General features: G+C 44.6%; 1 protein-coding gene across 3 annotated transcripts in view; it reads right to left on the bottom strand.

The window, feature by feature from the left end:
- Positions 1-26,690, bottom strand: part of SEC16B (SEC16 homolog B, endoplasmic reticulum export factor) — a 191,264-nt gene that overhangs the window by 81,066 nt on the left and 83,508 nt on the right. For all 3 annotated transcript variants that reach the window (XM_073643359.1, XM_073643358.1, XM_073643357.1), the window contains one exon: positions 39-114. In XM_073643359.1, coding sequence (XP_073499460.1) covers positions 39-114 — 76 coding nt within the window. The remainder of the gene's footprint in view (positions 1-38; positions 115-26,690) is intronic.

Below are 26,690 nucleotides of genomic sequence, written 5' to 3'. Positions count from 1 at the left end.
TGCACATTAAGGTCAGAAATCTGCCACTCTGAACCCACCTGTAGTGTTAGGTGCAGTATTGCTTCCTTGGTCTTCAGAGATGATGGGGTTATTTGTTCCTGATGTGCAGTTTTTCTGAAAAAAAAATGTAATGTACATGCAATTGAAAATATCATCAACCAATTTATATCAAGTTACTACATAAAAACAAAAAATTGTTGATTTTTTTTAGGATAGATTTCAAAGAGCGCGTACTTTGCTTTCATCATGACTGTATATGCATACAATGGACAAGATAGATAGATGGATGGATGGATGGATGGATGGATAGATAGATAGATAGATAGATAGATACATACATACATACATACTGTGGATAGATAGATAGATAGATAGATAGATAGATAGATAGATAGATAGATAGATAGATAGATAGATAGATAGATAGATAGATAGATATGACGCGCCCCCTGGGCCAGTGTTGTTGGGGATACCCGGAGCCGGATCAGATGGGGGTTGTAGTCTCCGAGTGGCTGTGACCCGGTCCGTGCCCAGGGTGTCAAGCTCAGTGTGTGGCAGTCCTTATGATGTTACTAGATGTTCTTTTGTGTCGACTACGCCACCCGTTGAATTGCGGTCAATACGGCCGCCGCTGCAGCAGGGTCCGCTGAGGCTGGTGATGTATGTGCAGCTCAGGTAGTATAACCCCCAACGGGAGGGGTATAGCCTCAGGGGGTCAGTTGCAGAGGATGGGGGTTGTGGTGGTGCAGCGAGGATGGAAATGAGACTCAGAGTCGGGCTGTGCAGTTCAGGGTTTGTTTACTTACTGCAGTTGTTCTGGTCACTCCGGCCTTAAGTGACCACCCGAGCCGTGCTGCGTCCACCAGGTCCTGGACTCAGCCAACCCCCAGGTGATTCTGGAGCGTGGTCCTGAGCTCCCTTTCTGTCCTGTCCTCTTCTCTGGCCTTCCCCACCAGGGATCCACCTATGTCCGGCTCCCTCGGGCCTCTTGGTGGTAAACCCTTGTCTCTGGGTTCCCTGACCCTATTCCTGGTCTGCCTTCCGGGTGGATTTAGTGGGTGATCGTGGCAGATCGATCCTGCTCACGACCTCCGGTTCCTGGCTAAGGTGTGCTGTAGCCTCTGCCAGCTTGGGATCCGGTACCCTGTTGCCAACTCTTCACCCTCTTGTCTAATTTGGGCTCTTGGAGTTCCTTCTTTCTCCCCCTCTGGGTCTTTCTTTCTCCTCTCTCTCTCTCTTGGCCTTGGAGCTGCTCTTCTCCTCTGCTCTGACAGACTGACCTCACTCTGCAAAAGACTGACCCTGATCTAAGATGGTTCCCACCTTATATACTCCCTCTATGTGTGAGCTCAGGTGACCAGCACCCAATGAGCTCCTAACTTTACCCAGACTGCTCCCCCTATCTGCCCCTACACTACTGGGATGTTCCACCCCCCTCCCACTCCAGCCAGGAACAGACACTGTCGTACCTGCACATTTCTCTAGTGGGAGTACCATCGGTCTGTTCCTCGGAAATGGGATGTGTGTAGTGCATGCAGCTAACTGAGCTCAGTTCCACACTCCATCCTTACCCGGGAGTGGAATATCACACCTCTGGGTTGAGGTGCAATACCCCTGTAGCAGCCAAATCCTCAGGGTGCTACATTCCCCCCTGGTAAACCACAGCACGTCCTCGGGCTGTAAGATATAAACAAAAACATCCAAAACATACAATTTTTTTTCATAAACATAAACATATAAAACATATAAAACATCAGCAGCAGCAATAAACTTTTCATATAAACATTCTTGTTTCTGGTTCCTCCGGTCACGGTGCAACTTGTGACCGGGTAAAGTGCGACAGTCTCTCTTGGAATAAAACAGTTTCCTATAAAACCGGTAGGGGGCGCTTTAGGAAGCGCAACTATATACAAGGGGATATGGTCGCTCTCAGTCCTCGGCCAGGTATTAGGGAGGATTGACCGCTCTCAGTCCTCGGTCAGTGGGAATAGGGACACACGGGGTTAACAGTTCACTCTTGTCCCAACGGGGACATATTTTAAGCAGCAACAGTTCTTGGTACCCCGACGGGCAACTTTATACAGTCTCTCTCTACCGTACTTCAACGACGGCGTCCTCCTGCTCCTTCTTTAGATTCTTCAGACCCGTCCGGGTCCTCTTGCTCCTCCTCACACCGCAGCTCCTCCTCCGTCAGGCGATGCACATGGAGGGCGTAGGGTCCTTTGGCACACTTGTGCCGGGTGAAGGTGACCTCGTCCCCTTCATACAGGTCACGACCTCTGTGTCCCTCCGGCAGATGGCTTTCTACGTCTCTGCGGGTCACAAAGACGTCGCCGGGGGTATGATGGTCTCTAATAAAGCCCCATCCGTGCTGCATGTTGAATTTTATCACAGTCCCGGTGGAAGGGGGACCATGAGCTGCACGGGGATTCCTCCTGGTCCGGCTCTTCTGCTCCGCGCTCCTTATCTGTGCTTGCTGTTCCCGGACCCGCCTCTCTCTCCGCTCCCTCTCGAAGACCTCGAGCTGCTGCCGGCAGCACTCTGCACGCTCTGCTGCGGCCGCCCGAGTCTCCTGAGTGAACCCCATGAGGTCTTCTCCGGTGGGGTCCCACTCGAACTGGATCTCCTCCAGTGGGGGCGAGGTCCTCCTTGCGGGCTTCGGAACCGGAATCAGGGGCTCGTCTAGGGGTCTCTCTTTCTGGAGTCGGGGATGGTGAAACTCCGGTGGCCATATAAAGGGCTGCCCATCCGGGCACGTATGCTGGGCGAACAGGTCTTCACCCAGGTGCGGCACTCTAGATGTTGAGGGCGCGTTGATGGTAGCGGCGCCCGGGTCGACCAGGCCTTGCGACCAGGCCTGGGGCACCTTAAAGGCAAAGGGCACCGTAAGAACGGCGGCGCCCTGGGTTATTCGGCCCTGCGACCAGGCCGGTGGCTCCGCGGAGGTAGGGGGCGCTGTTGGTATTGCGGCGCCCGGGGGTACTAGGCCTTGCGACCAGGCCGGTGGTATTTCCTGCTTGGCCACGCTCGAGGTCGAGGCGTGTGACGTCACAGGGGTCGCGGCCGCGGTTTCCGGTTGAGGCCTAGTTGGCGGCGGTGACGATGCAGCGACGGGCACGGCAGGGGGAATTTCGGGCTCTGCGACGGGGAGCTGGGGCAGGCACGCGGTTTCCCGGCTTGGGGTAGAGACGTCCCCTTTACCTGCCTCCGTCCGTTCAGCTCCCTTCTCGGCGCCGTCTCCTGCCTTCATTCCTCCTGCGCCATCCTCAGAGGCGGTCTGTCTCCTCGTCTCGGGTGGCGTGCTCCGCTGACGGGTTCCGGTCTGCTGGGCCATCTCTCGGCTCCACTCCGCCAACGTCTCTCGCTGCACCCGGGCCATCCTCCGTGCGAGGCCCTCCAACGCGGTCTGTGCACACTCCCGGTCTCGGGGGAGCTGTGTTAGGATCTCCAGCAGGCCTTCTGGAGTGGCGACCTGCAACAGGCTCCTGACCACTGGGTCGGTGCTGCCTGACTCTCCCTCCATCTCCGGGTAGGCTTTCTCTGGACTCTCTTCCAGACGTCTTGTCTCCGGGTGCGCTTTCTCCAGACTGCTCCAGGCGACACCCATCTTTGTTCTCTTCTTCTGTCTCCGCCCACATCGAGGGTGGTCCCGGGGCAACTTCGTGATTGTCAGTTCCTGGGGCAGTTCTCTTACGCTGATGGACACTTCCAGCATCACAGTCTCTGTTGGTGGGCGCGGTTTCCGCTTTTGGCGCCATTCTTCGACCTGGCCCACGATGGGAGGTGGCCTTTTGCCACCCTCTGGCACGCCCATAATGGCGTCCGCTCCCCCAAGGCGGGAAATCCTTGGAAATGGCGGGAATCGTCTCCCAGTGGCGGGAAACTCCATGGATGGCGGGAAAAAGCTGCAAATGGCGGACAACCGGCGGGAAACGACCTGTGATGGGGTCCGTTGGCGGGGACCCTCCGGAACCGGCAGGAGACTTCTTTTTGAGGTAACGGTGAACTTTTCTTCAGGCACGCAGTACCCGGTTGTTGCGGGCACGTTATCCTGCCGACTACGCCAAAGTTGACGCGCCCCCTGGGCCAGTGTTGTTGGGGATACCCGGAGCCGGATCAGATGGGGGTTGTAGTCTCCGAGTGGCTGTGACCCGGTCCGTGCCCAGGGTGTCAAGCTCAGTGTGTGGCAGTCCTTATGATGTTACTAGATGTTCTTTTGTGTCGACTACGCCACCCGTTGAATTGCGGTCAATACGGCCGCCGCTGCAGCAGGGTCCGCTGAGGCTGGTGATGTATGTGCAGCTCAGGTAGTATAACCCCCAACGGGAGGGGTATAGCCTCAGGGGGTCAGTTGCAGAGGATGGGGGTTGTGGTGGTGCAGCGAGGATGGAAATGAGACTCAGAGTCGGGCTGTGCAGTTCAGGGTTTGTTTACTTACTGCAGTTGTTCTGGTCACTCCGGCCTTAAGTGACCACCCGAGCCGTGCTGCGTCCACCAGGTCCTGGACTCAGCCAACCCCCAGGTGATTCTGGAGCGTGGTCCTGAGCTCCCTTTCTGTCCTGTCCTCTTCTCTGGCCTTCCCCACCAGGGATCCACCTATGTCCGGCTCCCTCGGGCCTCTTGGTGGTAAACCCTTGTCTCTGGGTTCCCTGACCCTATTCCTGGTCTGCCTTCCGGGTGGATTTAGTGGGTGATCGTGGCAGATCGATCCTGCCCACGACCTCCGGTTCCTGGCTAAGGTGTGCTGTAGCCTCTGCCAGCTTGGGATTCGGTACCCTGTTGCCAACTCTTCACCCTCTGGTCTAATTTGGGCTCTTGGAGTTCCTTCTTTCTCCCCCTCTGGGTCTTTCTTTCTCCTCTCTCTCTCTCTCTTGGCCTTGGAGCTGCTCTTCTCCTCTGCTCTGACAGACTGACCTCACTCTGCAAAAGACTGACCCTGATCTAAGATGGTTCCCACCTTATATACTCCCTCTATGTGTGAGCTCAGGTGACCAGCACCCAATGAGCTCCTAACTTTACCCAGACTGCTCCCCCTATCTGCCCCTACACTACTGGGATGTTCCACCCCCCTCCCACTCCAGCCAGGAACAGACACTGTCGTACCTGCACATTTCTCTAGTGGGAGTACCATCGGTCTGTTCCTCGGAAATGGGATGTGTGTAGTGCATGCAGCTAACTGAGCTCAGTTCCACACTCCATCCTTACCCGGGAGTGGAATATCACACCTCTGGGTTGAGGTGCAATACCCCTGTAGCAGCCAAATCCTCAGGGTGCTACACATACATACATACATACATACTGTGGATAGATAGATAGATAGATAGATAGATAGATAGATAGATAGATAGATAGATAGATAGATAGATAGATAGATAGATAGATAGATATCATTTCAGTTTCCATGGAACCTTTCTCAATCATCGTTTTGTCTCAATACAGTAACAAAGGGAGGAAGGAAGAATGAAAAAAGAAAGGAATGAATTGAAGAGAGGAAGGAAGGGAGGGAAGAAAGAAAGGAAGAAAGGAAGGGAGGGTGCGAAGAAAAGGAGAGGGAATTAAGGAGGGAGAGAGTGAAGGAAGAGAGAGAGAAAGGGATGGAGAGAAGAGAGCAAAGGAAGGAAGGGAGGAGGCCAGCGATCTAGACAAGATGCAGTTTATGGATTCATGATGTGATGACATTTAGGCTCTATACTGAGTTTTTCCAAAGCTGTAAAAAAAAGACATCGACCGCACATCCAAAAATCATACATTGATCTAATACTGCTAGGCAAAAATGTACAAAACTGGACATAAATTTTTTATATTAACATTCTGATCTGACTGCCACATCACGGCGAACCTCTCAGTGGGTCTGTAGCCTACATTAGTGATTAGTGGTAGTGTGGTCTTTATACAGTCTGATCAGAATGTTAATCTAAGCAGCATTGGATCGATGTATGATTTTTGGATGTGTTGTTCATGTCTTTTTCTGCAGGTATGGTAGATGCCTTGCAGCATGGGTGCTGTCGGACACCAGGTCGCTCCCCCTGCTGGTGAGCTACTGCCTGGCAGGTGGTCGGCGCACGGCGCCACATCTTTTAGGTTAGGGACCCACTGAGAGGTTAACCGTAATGTGATAGTGAGCTTCATACAGTCTGCATCTTGTCTGGAGACCTGCACTCTTTGTGCCTTTTGTCTAAAGAGGCTATTAGTATAATATCTATGTATAAATATCTATATACTGTATATGTATATAGTAGCAAAGCCAGGAAGGCTAGGGTTAAATCCTAGCTGTACGGGTTCTGATTAGATCACCTGGCTAGCCTACATATAAACAGGCTAGCTGTTCTCCTTAGTCAGTCAGCTCAGGGAAGCTGACCAGACTGGATTTGTCTTTCAGCTAAAAAGAGAGAGAAGACAGAATCTCTCTCTGGGAAGAGTCTGAACAGTCCATGTGCAAAGAATCACAAGTATCAGTGGTTGCTTTGGACAATGGCTGTTTTGTTTGACCAAGCTGAGGCTAGCGCAGCCGTGTATGAGTAGCCAGGGTCTGTTCTGTTTAGTTAGCGCCTGGACAAGGCTAGGGATTTATGTTTGTTTTGGTGCTGTGCAACCTGTGGAAAGCAATGAAAACTGCACCTGTTTGAACCAAAACTGCATTGCCTGTGTGAACGTTACCTAAGGCCAAATGCCTAATGCCTACCAGAGAGAGTGAATCCCTACTATATATATATATAAATATATATATATATATATATATATATACACACTGTATATGTATGAATATTGTGGTAGATTGGCTCACTCAGAGGCTCAAAGGGGTAGTCACAGGAACGCTTTCCATTTAAGTTTTCAACTGGTTTATTAAAATGTACTGCATAAACCAGTGCAAAGTTTAATAAATAAACACGGCCCTTCTGGCATAACAGGATAAATAAAATAGCATACAGTACAGTCTGCGTGGCTGCAGGGATCCGCCGGCTCAGGAAAAAAAAACTCATGGTTCAGTTCTCTTTAATATGAGCACGGCTCTGGAGATCTCGTCTCCAGACACACCGAACACTGAATGAATCCAAAGGCTACATATTTACTGTCTGGACCACACCCTGGGGTGGAGATATGGTGAACAGCCTCCCACCCACTCTTCAGCTGTGCACAAAAACCCAGCCCTTAATATGGCCAATTAACCCTCTCAGCACTTAGTATGCTGGCAGATTTTTCCAGGTTCATATCACTGAGGCTAACATCCTAAGTGACACATATCTCCAATCCAGTATTTTACCAGTCATCTTCTCAAAATATATATACAAAGCTATAAATATATACAGTGGGGAAAATAGGTATTTGATACACTCCCACCTACAAAGAATGGAGAAGTATGTAATTTTTATCGTAGGTACACTTCAACTGTGAGAGACTCTAAAGATAAAAAAAAACAGAAAATCACATTGTATGATTTTCAAATAATGAAATTGCATTTTATAGCATAAAATAAGTATTTGATCACTTACCAACCCGCAAGAATTCTGGCTCTCATGGACCTGTTGGTTTTTCTGTAAGAAGCTCTCCTACTCTGAACTCGTTACCTGTATTAATTGCACCTGTTTGAACTCATTACCTGTATAAAAGACACCGGTTCACACACTCAATCACTCATACTCCAACCTCTCCACCATGGCCAAGACCAAAGAGCTCTCTAAGGACACCAGGAACAAAATTGTAAACCATCACAAGGCTGGGATGGGCTACAGGACATTAGGCAAGCATCGTGGTGAGAAGGCAACAACAGTTGGCACAATTATTAGAAAATGGAAGAAACACAAGATGACTGTCAATGTTCCTTAGTCTGGGGCTCCAAGCAAGATCTCTCCTCGTGGGGTAAGAATGATTCTGAGAAAGGTCAGGAATCAGCCCAGAAGTACGGCGTCACAGATTAAAATCCTGCAGGGCACCTAAGGTCCACCTACTCATACAAGCACAGGTCCATTTGAAGTTCGCCAATGACCATCTGGATGATCCAGAGGAGGCAAGGGAGAAGGTCATGTGGTCAGATGAGACCAAAATATAACTTTTTGGTATCAACTCCACTCGTCGTGTTTGGAGGAAGAAGAAGGATGAGTACAACCCCAAGAACACTGTCCCAACCGTGAAGTATGGTGGGGGAAACATCATACTTTGGGGGTGCTTTTCTGCAAAGAGAACAGAATGACTGCACCGCATTGAAGGGAGAATGGGTGGGGTCATGTACAGTGAGATTTTGGCCAACAACCTCCTTCCCTCAGTAAGAGCATTAAAGATGGGTCCTGGCTGGGTCTTGCAGCATGACAAAACACACAGCCAGGGCAACTAAGGAGTGGCCCTATAAGAAGCATTTCAGTCCTGGAGTTGCTTAGCCAGTCTTCAGACCTGAACCCAATAGAAAATCTTTGGGGGGAACTGAAACTCAATGTTGCCCAGCGACGGCCCCGAAACCTGAAAGATCTGGAGAGGATGTGTATGGAGAAGTGGGACAAAATCCCTGCTGCACTGTGTGCAAATCTGGTCAAGAACTACAGGAAACGTCTGACCTGTGTAATTGCAAATAAAGGTTTCTATACCAAATATTAACTTCTATTTTTCTATTGTATCAAATACTTATTTCATGCAATAAAATGCAAATTAATTATGTAAAAATCATACATTGTGATTTTCTAGATTTTATTTTTAGATTCCGTCTCTCACAGTTGAAGTGTACCTACGATAAAAATTACAGACCTCTCCATTCTTTGTAGGTGGGAAAACTTGCAAAATCAGCAGTGTATCAAATACTTATTTTCCCCACTGTATAGATACAGTATATCTCTCTCTAAATATAATATATATATATATATATATATATATATATATATATATATACACATACACGTGTGTTTGGGGGTTGTATACAAAATATATTTTCCTGATTAACTATGCTATGCCGATCAGCTACAAATATTCCCAATTTTTTGTGTCTTTCCGAGAAAAGCATTTAAAAAGAGTTCATATGCAGTTTAATTAGACGAGGAGCATTGGTTTATAGAAGCAGAGTGTAAACTCGGTATAATGCTTGTTTCGCATCTTGAAACACAAACATCTCATTCTATTGTTCCAGATGAGACTCAGAACAAATCCTCTCTAAGACTTTCAATATAGCTGTGTAGCTGTGGCGGCCTCCACTGAAACCGCTTCACCTACTGTCCCTGAGCTTCCTGTCAGAGGCCCTTTTATGCTTCTGTAATTGCTTGATTCCGAAAGCAAGGAAAAGTCTGTGATACGGCGTGCCAATTACAAGCACATCCTCTCAGTACACGTGGACCCCTGGCCCTCGCACAATCACAAGTTTTTATAGCTGAGAACAGAACCACAGAGAATATCAGATGGTGGAAAAATCATGATGGAAGAAAACCATTTTTCCATTTTATGAAACAAAAATGTATTTTTTTGTTTCTCTCTCTTTTTTTTTTTTAGAGTCACAAAAGTTGGTGAAAACATTTTTAAAGTGTTGAAAAAAAAAAGGAATTGTTAAATGGCCTGCTATTCTCGATTCCATTTACAGCATCTACAAGAAAACTGCATAAACGGAGAGAACGCTAATGGCCGCATTGCACTAGAACCTATAGCAATCAGCATCAATCACTTCTAGCAATACAGTAAGGGTGATCTTTCTGTTTTTAACAAGCCGTCATTGCATGAAGTCATTTTTACAGCTTTCTAGTGTATTGTGAGAAGCGCGTTCTGTGATTAACGTATGACACAAACAACAAGGAACGATCTTTTATTAGCTCAGACCGTCAGCGAGCCTTAGATTTATAATTGCGATGCTCGTGTTACTACACAGTGCTCCCATCCATATGCCGAGATTAAAGATCTGGCCCAATATCAACAGAAGGGTTGGATGAAGTAATGTATGGTAAACCAGAATAAAAACTAGAATTTAAATCTATCGTAGAAACGGTGATAACTTGCGGTTTGGTGGTGGCCAAACCGCGGGGACCCTCATTGATCTGAAGAACGGGGCTCATAAATGCTCTGTTAATACGGACTGGTGGCCGTGCATACTCTGTTCCTTGTCTATTGAATTAGAACCTGAGTTCTTTACTTCGCTATCTTCACCAGTTCCATAGAGAAGGAATTGAGCAGTAACACACATGCACAGCCACCACCCCTGGGGTAACTAGACGCAATGGGCCCCAGTGCAAGATTTGGAAAAATGTCCCCCCCATCCTGGTATATATGAATATATATGTCCTCCATCCTGGGACATATATCCCCCATCCGGGTATATATGTCCCTTATCCTAGCCCCTGTTATAGCAGATGAGGCCCCTCAAATTCAAAGACCCCATCTATGCTATATAAGTCTGAAAGTTACTTTAGGTCAAAATAACACCAGCTGTGAATGTTCCTTCTTGAATCAATAATGCGTCCTTGCTAGTCATCAGAATGTATCTGATTTAATGTGTCTAATTTAATGTGTCCGATTGAATGTTTCAACACAAGTATAGAAATCACAAGAATAGAAGACTCAGAATGCAGTGACCACAGCTGGCACCTCGAACAGGGACCTTGAGTTAATCTACCCAGGGGTGCTCGACCGGTCCGAGACGTGGGACGAGTGAAGCTCTCTGTTGGTGATATATACAGCGCTGAGGTAAGAATAACTGTTATATTCTACCTAATTATATCACTGCATAGAAGAGACTCCCTCACCCCCGAGCGGTTGGCTCCCCAGGTAATTCACAGATTGTTGTCTGGCTCAGGTCCCTTTGAACCAGTAGAATTCCCTCAGATAAATTGTCAGTCCTGCCTTCTATCCTTTGGAAAAACTTAAGAATGAAAGTATGGATCCGATGATTGTGTTGTGGGTGTGTATCGGGATCGGTGTTTTTGGTCTGTTTTTATGGTTGGCGTATAAGTCCTGGAAGGCTAGTAGTGGAATGGTTCAGAAACCTTTGTGGCCCATTGTCTAAGTGACCATTGTCTAAGTGACTGAGGAGTCTACTCTAAGTGAGGAGAACCAAAAAAAATGGGGAACCAAAATGCCAAGGAAGGCATTATAGCCAAAGACTTAGTGGTACGCATAGAAGGGAAACAGGCACTGATTGGAATTGACACAATATTGTGTAAAGCGGGAATGAATGAGAATGGAGAGATGAATGGAGAGAAATGGAAATCCTTCTTTAACTGCTATCATGGATGGCTGAAAGATAAGGGTCTGTTGAAGACAGTGGATGTATGGATGAATGCATGTGCTCATTTTAAAGGAAAAATTGAAGAATTAGGAGATGGACGTTACAGACTGACAAAAACCGGAATCACAGATTTTTCTCTCTGTCCGCTCCCGACGTCACCCAGCTCACCCACACCCCAGTACCAGAATTCTCAGGAACCCAATTGCTGGGTTTGCCCCAGGTGTGGACAGCAGAACCCCTTGACAGTAGACATCTGTGTGGCATTTGGAGGACCGAGACCCCACCCACCTAGTCTATTCCCAATGAGGACGGTTGTTGTGCCAGGAGCACCGGGAGCAGCAGCAGCAGCAGCGGGGGGGGACGCAGTTGTTCCAGGTCAGGAAGCTCGCACAATGTTAATGTATAGACCATGGAGTCCTTCAGAGCAGTTGGCGTTGATCTCCCAGCTGCCACACCCATCGCAGTCCCCTATGGGTTTTGTTAGAATGATCACCACCATACAGGATACGTACCATGCCACTAGAATAGATCTGCAAGGGGTAATTAAGGGGAAATTGGCAGATGAAGCTCGGTATGACAGACTGACGGACGAAACTTATAAACAATATGACAATAGAACGGGCCCTGATGTAGCGGAGGCTAATGATGCAGCAGCCGGGGTTCTGTACGTAAAAGCGTTGGTAAAAGCATGTAAAGACAGGCAAGCAGAAAAGCAAGTTACACTAGAAGATAGAGTGCAGGGGAAGGAGGAAGATCCTAAGGATTATTTCTACGCATTAAAGAAAACCTGGTCAGAAATGGGGTTCAACCCTGGAAATAAGACTAGTGAGAGGGTATTAGCAAGTGCTTTCATGAACGGACTAAAGAAGGAGATTGCAGAGAAGGTAAAAGCATGTAGACCGGACTGGAGATCAGTGAAGGCAGAAGATTTAGCTAGAATAGCTCAGGGGGCACAGCATGACATAGCGCAGGCAAAAAGAGCTGCCAAAATACACATAGTAGAGACGACCCCCAGAAACAACAGAGGCAGAGGACGGACTGAAGGAGGAGGACAGAAACTGTGTTACGGATGTAAAAAGCCAGGACATTTTAGAAAGGACTGTAGGACCAACCCGTATCCAAATGCTCAGAGTACGGGTCCTCCAGCCGACCAAACAATGCCCCCATAGGATGAGGGTAGCTTGCACATGAACCCCCTCATCTCCTTACCCCCAACTCCCAGTTGTATAGTGCAGGTGAACCTACCAGGGGGACATGAAATCGATTTCCAAGTAGATACGGTGGCCGACAATTCAGTAATTACGCAAGGTGATTGGCCATACACTGACACTGATTTTTCACATCATGTCATTGCCACCCCCTTCAATTCCCCGTCTGTCCTGCTCCCTGTCACTAAGAGAATTCCCCTGCAAATTCAAGGAGCTAGTGTACATAGCCAGCTCATGGTATCGCCTCGAGGCCAATGTAATCTATTGGGAAATGATGTGTTGTCCCAATTACAAGCACATATTGAGTATCATCCCGATGGCACTGTCACCATGACCCCAGGTTTAAAACCAAGTACCCTTTGCAAAATTATGTCACTAGATATTGCCAGCATAGAAGAGAAAAATGAGTTTCCCCCGATATTGGAGCATGCTGTACCACATGATTTTTGGGCCTCAGACAAAACAGATGTTGGTAGGTTAAGAGTTCAAACAGTAATGGTAAAATTAAAACCAGGAGCAATTTTGCCTCAACAGAAGCAGTATCCCCTTAGCTCGGCTCAGGAGAATGCCATAGCCCAGCAAGTCCAAATATTACAACAGAGGGGAGTCCTAGTCAAAACCCAGTCCCCTTGCAACACTCCCCTGTTCCAGTAAAGAAAAAGAGCGTGCCAGGACAACCAGCCGCATATAGAATGGTCCATGACCTCCGGTTGGTTAACAAAGCCACAGAACTTCTAACACCAGTTGTGCCCAACCCGCATACTCTTCTGTCACAGATACCTTCTAACTCTCTTTGTTTTTCAGTGGTCGATTTGGCAAATGCATTTTTCAGTGTACCATTACATCCTGACTGCCAGTACTTGTTTGCTTTCACGTTCCAGGGTAGTCAATATACATGGACAGTGTTGCCACAGGGTGCCCAGAATTCACCCACAATGTACACTGCAAGTCTGCAGGAAATACTGGAAGGATGGTCTAAACCACATATCGTTGTTTTGCAATATGTCGATGACCTGCTCATTTGTGCCCCCTCCAGGAAACAATGTCATAGTGCAACTATATCGCTTATGTTGTTTCTCTATCACGCTGGCTGCAAGGCATCGAAAGATAAGCTTCAATTTTGTAAATCTTCAGTCACCTTTTTGGGACATTGCATTACACCAGGAGCTCATCATTTAACAAATGCACGCAAACAAGCAGTACAGGCATTCACCGTCCCCATTAATGTTGCAGCCCTCAGAACTTTTCTTGGACTTGTTTCCTATTGCAGACAGTGGATTCATGCCGTCTCTATTTTGATGCAGCCCCTCTATGACTGTCTTACCCCAACACCTTTTGTACTAACACCAGAGGCAATAGACTGTTTTTATTCTCTCAAAAAACGTATTTTGGCCGCTCCAGCTTTGGGTATCCCTAATTATGAGCTCCCATTTACTCTGTATCTTCATGAACAAGCCGGACATGCAGCAGGAGTTTTAACTCAAACACACGGTGATAATCAGAGACCTGTTGCCTATTTTAGTGGCAGATTAGACGCGGTAGCCAGAGGTGCACCATCCTGTGTACGTGCTCTGCATGCTGTTGGACTACTACTCCATAAATCCGCAGACATTGTTCTTGACCACCCACTCACCGTTCTAACACCTCATGATGTCTACACTATATTGAATCAAGTGCAACCCGCTCACCTCTCAGCAGCACGTCATCTCAGGTTACAATGTGCACTGTTAATGCCTCCCAATGTTTCTTTACAGAGGTGTACTACCCTGAATCCAGCAACTTTGTTACCTCTCTCGGATCTAAAGGAGGGGTCAGATACTGTGCTTTATAAGGAAGATCCAAGAGAGGAAGTTCCTCATGACTGTGTACAAATAATGGCACAAGAAACGGCATGTTTACCTACTGTATTTGAACATGAATTACAAAATGCAGATTTTGAATTTTTTGTAGATGGATCCCGTCATCAGGACGATTCAGGTACTTTCCATACTGGATATGCAGTTGTCTCCCTCAATGCAGTAATCAAGGCAGAACCAATGCTCCCACACCAATCGGCTCAAGAAGCTGAACTTAGGGCCCTAACCGAGGCCTGTAAACAAGCGGAAGGTAGTATTGTTAACATTTACACAGATTCTAGGTACGCATTCGGTATAGCGCATGATTTTGGTCCCGTATGGAAGTCAAGAGGTTTCCTGACGGCAGCAGGACACCCCATTAAGAATGCTGATGCGGTCCAGCAGTTAATTGATGCACTACAACTACCCAAAAAGGTAGCTGTCATAAAGGTAAGAGCACATAACAGACGCACCGACCATGTAAGCAGAGGTAACGCGATGGCAGATGCAGCGGCAAAAACAGGAGCCTGTAAGCCGCAACAAGGGTCAACAGTACGTCAGTTAAGTGCCCCTAAAAACCCCTTTGTGTTGGAGGACATCTTATCCCAAATGCAGGCTCAGGCTCAAAAGGAGGAGGTTGATAAGTGGTTAAAGGAAGGTGCATGCCTGAATGAAGCAAATGGGGTATGGGGGAAAGGGACACGACGATGCCTTCCAAGGGCACTGTACCCAGCAGCTGCCCAGATGCTACATGGGCTGACACACCAATCTAAAATGGCTGTGATGAGTGTGATGCAGAAACATTGGGTGGCACCAGGATTCTCCACCTGTATAGAAAACCTGATACAAGGGTGCATGATATGTGCTACACATAATCAGGGTAGAGTAGTTAAAACACCACCCAAACACACCCCCCGGCCCCTCTATCCATTCCAGAGACTGCAAATTGATTATATTCAGCTGCCAAAGTCAGGATCATGGGAATATGTGTTGGTCTGTATTGATTTGTTCTCAGGATGGCCAGAGGCTTTCCCGATTGCCAAAGCCACGGCTGCGGCAACCGCAAAGAAACTGCTTGCGGAGGTGGTCTGCAGGTATGGGGTACCAGAGGTAATTGAGAGTGACAGAGGTACACACTTCACAGGTGAAATAATGAATGAAGTCATGTCAGCTCTAGGAATTCAACAAGCATTCCACACCCCATATCACCCGCAAAGTAGTGGTAAAGTGGAAAGACTGAATGGGACATTGAAATTAAAAATTCAGAAAGCCACGGCTGAGACAGGAAAACCATGGCCGGACTGTTTACCGCTTGCTCTGTTTTCAGTAAGATATACGCCTAATAGAAAGACTGGACTCTCTCCATATGAGATATTGTTTGGCAACGTACCCAGCCTAGGGTGTTTCTATCCGCAAGCATTAGAAATGAACAACCATGTGCTGAGTTCCTACGTGAGGGCTTTACACAAAAAGATTAAGCAAGTACATGATAATGTCTTCAGTTCTCTTCCAGATCCAGATCAAGACTCTAGCAGCCATACGCTGCAACCTGGAGACTGGGTGGTTATAAAAAGACACGTGAGGAAAAGCCTAGATCCACGGTTTGACGGACCCTTTCAAGTTCTACTGACCACAAGCACAGCCGTTAAGCTAGAGGGAAAAGAGATCTGGATCCACGCGTCCCATTGCAAAAAGATACTAGGAGAACCAGCAGACAAAGAATGATGACATTGTTTATACTTACCTGCATACTTACAACCACAGGTGCATGGACTAGGTTGAGCAACACAGATGGAGACGACAATAGATTCATTAGACACCATCTTGCTCTAATCGATGGACTAAAGGAGCAAAACCAGACTACTGCTAATTGTTGGATATGTACACATGCCCCTGTGACATCCACTAGCATACCCTTTCTCGCTGTCCCAGTCTCATGGGAAGAGATAAACTTTTGGGTGAACTGTTCAGATAATAGGGCTCGCATGCTGCCATTATATAGACAATTCTAGTGTACTGACGCTGAAACATAAGTTAGAGGACGTTGTAAAACTAAGGAAGCTTTATGATGAGGCCAACCTCAAGAATCAGGATTCCTGGTGGGCAAACACCTTTTCCTTTCTAAATCCTGCTAATTGGTTTAAAGGTATCGGTGGGTGGTTGGCTGGTATAGTGCAAGCTATTTTACAGCTTTTGCTAATGTGTCTTGCGGTTTATTTGGTTTTTAAGCTTTTTCTAATGTGTATTCAGCGGTGTACTAAAAGAAAATATAGAGAAACATATTGATAAATGAAGGAACAAAAGGATGGAATGTTATAGCAGAAGATGAGGCCCCTCAAATTCAAAGACCCCATCTATGCTATATAAGTCTGAAAGTTACTTTAGGTCAAAATAACACCAGCTGTGAATGTTCCTTCTTGAATCAATAATGCGTCCTTGCTAGTCATCAGAATGTATCTGATTTAATGTGTCTAATTTAATGTGTCCGATTGAATGTTTCAACACAAGCATAGACATCACAAGAATAGAAGACTCAGAATACAGTGACCACACCCCCATCCTGGTATATATATATGCCCGCTCCTGGTATATACAGTATGTCCCTTATCCTGGGCCCAATCCTGGTATATATATAACCCCCATCCTGGTATATATGTCCCTTATCATGGGCCCCATACAAGTATATATATATATATCCCCCCATCCTGGTATATATGTCCCTTATCCTGGGCCCTATCCTGATATATATCCCTAATCCTGGTAATATGTCAGTTATCCTGGGCCCCATCCTGGTAATATGTCCCTTATCCTGGTATATGTCCCTTATCCTGGGCCTCATCCTGGTAATATGTCTCTTATCCTGGTATATGTCCCTTATGCTGGGCCCCATCTTTGTATATATATCCCCCCTTTCTGCTGATATTCTTTAATGCATAGAAAAAAATAAATTATACTCACCTTCCATCCGCTCCCCAGCCGCGCAGCATCCTCTTCTGAAGCCAGAAGTTGACTTCAGCATGCAAACGACAAGAGAGCATGACATCACTGTCATGCGCCCCCAGTCACGTGCACACCGATATCAGCTTCTGGCCTCTGATTGGCCGGCAATGTGTATTGCCAATGGGTTGATGCGTCACAATACACTTCAACTGGATGTGTGTCCGAGGACACACATCCAGTTGAAGTTTCTGCTGGAGTCAGAGAACCGCTCACCCGCACGGGTCCCCGTCTGCCCGGGCCCGGTTGAGACCTTTGCGACCATGGTTATTATGCCCCTGGCCACCACTTCATTCTGATAGGGCATTACAGAGCCCCATTCTTAGGATTAATGAAGGCCATGATGGTCTGACACTCACTGATCCACCTTTTCACAAATGCCGTGGGTATGTGATAGCTTTAAATGTCAGGAATAACCCTTTAATACATTTTAATGTGCTTTTTGCAGAGGTCATAGTTGGTGGTATAGATATGTTCATCCTTAGATTTTGGCACATTTGGTAAAAAACTACAATTTCTCACAATACAAGCTTGATGCAATGTTACAACATACTGGCAAAAACCTCAAAAGACTACAATATCCATAACAACAACAACAATAACCATTGGGTGGCCCATGTAGAAACACATAGTGTAAATATTACCAACAATGTATCACAAAATTGTGTTTTTGTTTTTCTTCATTTTGGCCATCTGGCATCATCTCAAGACCTAAGAGAAAAGCTAAAGAAGGACACTTCTGTATGAGCGTGTAGAAATGGTGCAATATGATATAACATGCCTTCTACTACTCACATAATTGCATGTACCACACTTTGCTGATACATTCGCAGAATTATTTTTTTTCCTCATTCTGATTTGCTTCTATTGTAGTGTAGGTGTTATGACTGCCAAACACATTCACATGGGTAACGTACAAACCAGGAAGACAAATACCTGAACCTGACAGGTCACTGGTGAGACAAGGAAAAGCCCTTCTCTGAACCTGGTCTGTCTCGGCCTTACCGCGAAGGTTGGCACCCTAAGAAATCGCAATACAGCCCTGACACTCAATGGTGGCTTACCCTGAATGTTCTTAGCAGCTCCTACAATCGCTAGAGCAGAAGTTCACTAAGGAAGAAGGAATCACACACAAAACAGCTGCAGCCAACACAAACTACAGCAAAATGAATGAATCCAACAAGGTCTATCACCAACAGGAAACACCAGTAGGGGGAGATATTTAAAGCTGCACCTGAAAGTTGATAGGACAGACAAACAGGGTAAATGAAAAACACCTTTTACCCAAAACTGACAGAGACAAAGATAACAGAACTAAAACACCCAAAGAAAAAGTGTATCTGTTGTGGCTCAGCGGAAAGAGACACCGACCACCAAAAACAGGACAAAGGGTTTGAATCCAGAAGCATATCAGTGGATGCATGGGACAACCACAAGCCTAATGCATGGACTACCCCAAAGTGCATGCTAGTTTCAATTGGATAAGAAAACACATTCAAGTCTGTGATCACTATGGAGAACAGTTTCTATTTCTATAGAGATCAGAACCTGTATAGAATATGGTTTATGTTACTGCGGTGATAAATGTTCTTGTATAATTGGCCTGATCTTTACAGCCATATATACCTCCACCAGGGAGCACTAGTGAGATAGTGTCCTTTAGTTCTCGGAGAGAGATAATTTCCATCTTTTTTACCTATGGAGCATTGTCGATAAGGTACTATATACAGCTGGTCCAGCAAAGTATTTCTCGTAATAGAAATTCCTTGCATCAATGAGGTCCTGGATTCTATATGGAGATTGTACATTTCCCCTTTGCTTGATGGATTTCCATTGGAATGCCAGTTTCCAAGAACATACTGACAGTTAAGTGTCTTGCTTTGAAACTGACCCTAGAGGATGTGGGACAGCTTATTAGTACCTCTTTGTACCATTACAATTGAAGATAAACTGCAACTATGTTTATGTTGTCCCATCTGAGGGCATCATAAAGTAGGAGAAGAGACCCTGATGCTATTGCTGGGTAACTTACTGAGGTTACTGCTGTAGTTTTGATAAAACATTTTTAATCTTCTGCAGCTCTGCTAGTCCTCTCAATGAAAAGCTACTGCTATGTATGCGGTCTATCTATCCCCACCACCATGTTATAGAGCAGGAGGAGCTGAGTATATTTATATATAGTTTTGTGAGAAAAGATTCAGTATAACCTGTGCTTTAATTAATTAATCCTTTGCATTTTCTGGGATTTTGGGTCCAGTGGGCGGTCCTATCAGTGACTGACAGCTATCTTTGTATAAGTGTGCATGCAGAGAAAGCTGTCAGTCACTGATAGGGCCGCCCACTGGACCCAAAATCCCAGAAAGAGCAGATGATTAAATGATGAAAACACAAGTTATACTAAATCTTTTTCACAAAACTATATATCAATCTACTCAGCTCCCTTGGCTTTATAATATGGTGCCGGTAGATTGGACTGTATTTTCATGGTGACAGGTTCCCTTTAAGAGAACTAGCAGAGTTGTAGAAAAATACAAAAACTACAAAACTACAGTAAGGAGCTCAGTAAGAGACACAGTGGGTCCCTGTCCTTATTTTATCCTGCTCTTAGATAGTGAAACATAAACCCGGTGACAGATTCCCTTTAAAGAATTAAATTTTACATTCTGTTCCCTGTAACCGAGAGTATCAGATCGTCACCATGATTTCACATAACTAAATTAGTCCTATTATATTTCAAGTGCCTGCTTTCATTGTTACGCTGTTGACATGTTGAATGGTGTACTTGGCTATTCATTATTCAAGATGGTCTTAAACGCTGTGATACTTTGCACTTTTATAAGCCTATTTTTAATATAATGTGTTCTTAGGGAACATTCTGAGCATATTCTATAACATAATGTGGCCATTAGTATATTTTACAATACACAGAATCACTGGAACCCAATTAAACCTCAAGTGTTCATATTAAAGAGGTTTTTTTCTTAAAAGGAAAGAATAACATGGAAGTCCTTGAGTTGTCTTCTTGAGTCCTCTCTGAGATTTTTGGTCTAAGGAACTGCAGTCTATCCAGTGGCTTTCCAGCTCTTGGAAAACTATCTCAACAGGTTAAAACTGATTTTGGTGCACATACCAGTCTAATATGTCAAGGAACTCTCCAAATCCTTATTAGTGATGAGGAAATTTGAAATTCGAATTTGGCGGTTCACTCGAATTTGGTCCGGAAATTTGATTTGAAAAATCATCTGTCCCACCACACAGCACTGCTGCGGTCCAGTTATCTTTTTGGTCCAGTCAACAAGGCCATCTTTGACGACTTCTTGTACACTGCATCTTCTGTCTTCTGTGTCTTATGCCCCAGCTTTGATATCTACTGCACTGATTAAACCGCAACATTATGACGTTGCACACCATGATGTTGTGTAGTGTGCGTCACAACCTAGGAACAGAGACCCTGATTCCATCACTTGCTATAGTTTGGATAAAATTACTATTTTGCTGCATCTCTGCTAGTCCTCTTAATGATGAGCTCTATATAAGCCAGCCTGCTGCATTGATTGCTAGCTTTCTGGCTACACTGTGCATAAAACTGTGAGTATATGTGAGGAAGGGGAACCAGACCCATTTTATAAACTACTATGTACTACAATTACTGACTGGAGTTCGTGTTCCCCTTGTTTGGGTGCAGCTGCCTAACCACCCATAACCTCAGACTCTGTAGAACAGTGATTATACTGTGCATAGGCAGAAAGCTGCCTAATCAATAGTCGAAGGCAGAGATAGATATATCTCATGAATACTGAGGATTGTATAGGAGCCTTTCATTGAGAAGACTAGCAAATCTGAAGCAGATAAAACAGTGTTTTTTCAAAACTAAGTCCACTAAGTTTCTCAGCAATAGATTTAGGATCTCTGCCCCACCTTTATGCTGCCCTAAGGTAATATAGATTCCAGGTGATAGAAAACATAGAAAATGTAAACACAGGCCTGCAGAAGACAGGTGAGGGTCAGGTGAGTATTAGATTTTTATACTTTTGAAACTAATTTCCAGCCCTTTTGAATCCAGTAAAATGGTTACTGGCTGGCCTCAAATTTGCAGGATCCGTGCGAATCCAATTGGAAAAAGATGGATTCTGGAAAATCTTAATTTTTTTGAAATTTGAGGTGTATTAAATTTGCTTCTAAAGAGTGCCATCCACACTTTTAGAGTAGGCAGTTTCTCATGATCAGTACTCTGCCATACTACACCGCGTGCAGAATTATTAGGCAAATAAGCATTTTGATCACAAGATACTTTTTATACATGTTGTCCTACTCCAAGCTGCATAGGCTTGGGAGCCAACTACCAATTAAGTAAATCTGGTGATGTGCATCTCTGTAATGAGGAAGGGTGTTGACTAATGACATCAACACCCTATATAAGGTGTGCTTAATGATTAGGCAACTTCCTTTCCTTTGACAAAATGGGTCAGAAGAGAGATTTGACGGGCTCTGAAAAGTCCAAAATTGTGAGATGTCTTGCAGAGGGATGCAGCAGTCTTGAAATTTCCAAACTTTTGATTCGTGATCACCGAACAATCAAGCGTTTTATGGCAAATAGCCAACAGGGTCGCAAGAAGCGTGTTGGCCAAAAAAGGCGCAAAATAACTGCCCATGAATTGAGGAAAATGAAGCATGAAGCTGCCAAGATGCGCCACCAGTTTTGCCATATTTCAGAGCTGCAACGTTACTGGAGTATCAAAAAGCACAAGGTGTGCGATACTCAGGGACATGGCCAAGGTAAGGAAGGCTGAAAAACGACCACCTTTGAACAAGAAACATAAGATAAAACGTCAAGAATGGGCCAAGAAATATCTTAAGACTGATTTTTCAAAGGTTTTATGGACTGATGAAATGAGAGTGACTCTTGATGGGCCAGATGGATGGGCCAGAGGCTGGATCAATAAAGGGCAGAGAGCTCCACTCCGACTGAGATGCCAGCAAGGTGGAGGTGGGGTACTGGTATGGGCTGGTATCATCAAAGATGAACTTGTGGGACCTTTTCGGGTTGAGGATGGAATGAAGCTCAACTCCCAGACCTACTGCCAGTTTCTGGAAGACAACTTCTTCAAGCAGTGGTACAGGAAGAAGTCGGTATCGTTCAACAAAAACATGATTTTCATGCAGGACAATGCTCCATCACATGCATCCAAATACTCCACAGCGTGGCTTGCCAGTAAAGGTCTAAAAGAAGAAAAAATAATGACATGGCCCCCTTGTTCACCTGATCTGAACCCCATAGAAAACCTGTGGTCCATCATAAAATGTGAGATCTACAGGGAGGGAAAACAGTACACCTCTCGGAACAGTGTCTGGGAGGCTGTGGTGGCTGCTGCACGCAATGTTGATTGAAAACAGATCAAGCAACTGACAAAATCTATGGATGGAAGGCTGTTGAGTGTCATCATAAAGAAAGGTGGCTATATTGATTACTAATTTTTTTGTTTTTTGTTTTTACATGTCAGAAATGTTTATTTCTAAATTTTGTGCACTGATATTGGTTTACCTGGTGAAAATAAACTAGTGAGATAGGATTATATTTGTTTTTTACTAAGTTGCCTAATAATTCTGCACAGTAATAGTTACCTGCACAAACAGATATCCTCCTAAGATAGCCAAATCTAAAAAAAAAAACACTCCAACTTCCAAAAATATTAAGCTTGGATATTTATGAGTCTTTTGGGTTGATTGAGAACATAGTTGTTGATAAATAATAAAAATAATCCTCTAAAATACAACTTGCCTAATAATTCGGTACACAGTGAATATGTGCAGGAACTTCCTTTTCCTCATTTTTTAGCATTCATTCTTCCTGTTATTGCCCAATGGCTGCCTGACTGGTACACCTCTCTGTTAGACGTATATACAGTGTGACAGACAGGAGAGCAGGAACAAATGAATAAAGAGCCACTGTCATGCTCCTGGATTCGATCCCTTGAGCTTGTGTTTTGTGGTCGACTTTTCTTTCTGCTGAACCACAGGAGACACACCTTTTCTCTGGGTGTTTAGCTTCTACTATTCTGGCTGTGTTCTGTCTAGCTTAACACAGGTGTTTTCATTTGTCTACCTATCACCTTTGGGTGCAACTTTACATTCTGTTCCACTGCTGGTGTTTCCTGCTGGTGATAGATTCATTTGGATGTTTTGACATTTTATTGATGTTTGGAGCCAGTCTGTGTGTTTCCACCTGTCTTCTGTTTATCTTTAGGAAGTAGGCAGTATATTTGTTAACAGTACTTGCTTTATTCTTTGGTTGGCATTTCATTATTTGCCTTACTCACTCTGGGATCTTTCCTTTGTTCAGCACACTTCTCCTCTTGTAGGTAATTCACACTCTGCTCTGTCCTCTGGTTCTTTAGGAGGAATGAGAAGCAACTCGACGGCCGTTTAGGCAGTATAGGTCCAAGTTGCCATCTCCTCATCTGTGGTTAGGGCTATCTCTGCACCTGCAGGCACCACTAGGACCAGCACAGTCAAGATATCTAGTCGTACAGGAACCAGCAGGGTTAGTTGCAGTTTTTAGTGCATGCCCTTCTACACAGGCATAACAGCAGCCTCTACTTTCTAAAATAAGAAGTCGTTGATGCTGGATAAGGATTACACTTGACAACAGGCAGTGGACAGCAAGCTACACAGAAAGGAGACATAGTGGAGTGAATTTTCGGAGAAAAAAAAAAACAAATTATTTAATAAAGTTATTTGCAGAGTGCTTAGTTATCACATAATCTGTAAAGTAAGATCAAAGTAACTATAAAGAATTAAATTCCCCTCATTACATTCCCCTTATTTGCAATAGTAGTTCTGTCCTTTCTTTGCAAAATAAGTACAAGTGACTGAGAGATTAGACAAACTCTGGGAATTATTGCTAAGCTAAATATATTGTATGTTACTTGTATCACTAAGAACTTCTGCTTCGGTGACTCTAATATATAAGAGTCTCTGGAATACCTCTCCAAAATACCCACACAGTAAGCTATACCATCAAGAAACATCACATCAAAAAGTTCTTACATAAGGTATTGGAGTTGGGTGAAAAACCCATCAAAGAGCAATTAGCTGTTAAATCACTTTCGTGCTGATCTGCATAAACCGAAACAGTAACAATAAATCAGCATTATATTAAAGTGTTCAGATTTTAGTACCAGCCATGTACTTTAAAGTGAATAATGTCCTTTATTTATGGTCGGTTTCTCTTCTTATCTCTTTGCTGAAATCAGGCTCTTGGCCTCGTGTTTGTGCCAAGCAAGTGTTTAGCTTGATCTATTAATCATCTATATAGGAAACACCCTCTGTTGAAACAGTCTCACTAAACTTATGTCTCCTACAAGTAAGCAAGATGATAGGAACTTCCAAGACTGAGCAACCATAGATAGGTAAAGAAAAAAGTACGGCAACCCACATAGTCTGCACACATAGACACACTTTTTTCCCCCGAAATTTGGGAGGAAAATGGGAGGTGCGTCTTATGGTCTGAATGTAGCTCAGTGGTGGTGGAGCAGGATTGTAGGAAGCAGGGTCCCTCCCTCAGAAACCCAATGATGGCAGAAGCAGGTTCCCCCTTCTCCCACCCAGGGCCTGCAGCATTGCTCCACTTCTGCCACGGCCAGATTCCTAAGGGACCATGCCTCCTGTGACCCCCGCTCCACCGCTGCTGCCCCCCAGGTAAGATACCTATTTGGACTATAAGACGGACCCTCATATTCTAAAAAATATTTTTTTTCCTATTTTCAACCCCTAAATTTGGGATGCGTCTTAAGGTCCGCTGCGTCTTATAGTCAGAAAAATACGGTCTGTCCTCAAGTTTACCTTCACATAAGGGCATATTTTATTAGGCTGATATATAAAAAAAAGTGCAGCAGTAGTTTGATCCCTAATACAGAGAGATTCCAATCAAAGGCATAGATAGCTCAAGCCATGGATGTCAGTAGGGTAGCCTTGTATGGAAAGCTGGTGGGTTCTTGGACCACATCTTAATGTTAGCATTTTGCAGCAAGCACATTTTACAAGACTTATTATATACCTTAATTAAGCTTTAATAAATGTAGTATAGTATTGTCCAGATAGTGCCTACGAAACAGAGGTGAAATTAAGTTTCTTCCATCCCCAACTTTTACTGGTTCCATATACTACCATGCACTATTAACAACATCATAGCGTAACCAGAACTTGGTTTCGGAGTCACCACTGACAGTTACCACTTGGGTAAGAATCATATCAGTAAGTCATATTTTAATAGTTTTGAAATTGATCCCAATTAATCTTGAGAGACTCCATTGGCCAAGGTGGGTCCCTCAGTTGGGATTCTGAGTTTTTAATGACAAAAACAGTGATCCAAAAAGTTTAGGACTTCAGAATGCTGGACAATCTGACATCTCAACTGCATAATCGCCATGATGTCTTCCTCAAGACATGGCACTGGCAGTTCAAATATCAAGAATCAGCTAAATACAAATTAATATTAGTTGGCTTATCTTTCCATTTTACCATATTAGATGCTCCAGCGGTGCATTGGGGATAGATATATGCCAAGAAGTCCATTGAGAACCCTCATAATAACTTCCCCATCAACACCTTCCTCCCTATTCTCTACACCTTCCCCTTTTTAAATCAATTCTTTGTCTCTTTTAACTCTTTTACCCACACTTTTCTGTTGATCTTGACATGCTGTTTACTGTTTGCATAACTGATTCTTGTTGATATTTGTTTGTAATTCTATATTGGGATTTTAAGCAACACATTGGCCCTGATTCATTAAAGATTTGGCATAAAACGCCTCGAATTTTTACGCCAAAAATTTTGAGACTTTTGGTACTTTCAGGCCAACAATTTTTGTGACTTTTCAAAGCTTTTTACCACAATTTTCTGGAGTAAAAGAGTTGATGAACTGGGGTCATAGCCTGTGTACACAAGTGCTGTTTGTTTCTACAGATGCGCTCAACCTTAACTTTTTTGCAAATTTCAGACATATACAGTAGTATAAACATATCCCGACGGAGTATTGCAAAAATATATATTTATATATTTTTTAAAAACTAGTTATCTCAAACGACTCATTTTAGAAGAGGTTGAGCCCAAAATAACAGTAAAGAAAGACACAACTGTACAAAATGTATTAATACTGTAATGATTAAACTACTTTACCTATGTTATTACATTGAGGTCTCCTTTAGGCTGTAAGAATAGCACAGTATGCATCACTAACAGAATATGCAACGGAGGTGGAAATATGAACAGGTCCGCTCTTTACCTTACATATACAGTACTTACGCACCAGCCAGAAACTAAAGATAGGATACATCAGGAAGCTTTACAGTTAGACATATTTCCTTTTAACTGTAAAGCATGATCTGATTAAGGCCCTCAGAAGCATCATGATATGCGGAACGGTGGTGGCCTACACACATCATGCTATCTCCCATCGCCTGT

This window comes from Phyllobates terribilis, unplaced genomic scaffold (genome assembly GCF_046119375.1).
Source record: "Phyllobates terribilis strain yellow unplaced genomic scaffold, ASM4611937v1 Scaffold_8__6_contigs__length_399053987, whole genome shotgun sequence".
Taxonomy (NCBI): domain Eukaryota; kingdom Metazoa; phylum Chordata; class Amphibia; order Anura; family Dendrobatidae; genus Phyllobates; species Phyllobates terribilis.
Note: the sequence above shows the minus strand (reverse complement) of the source record. Positions and strands in the feature narration are given on the sequence as shown.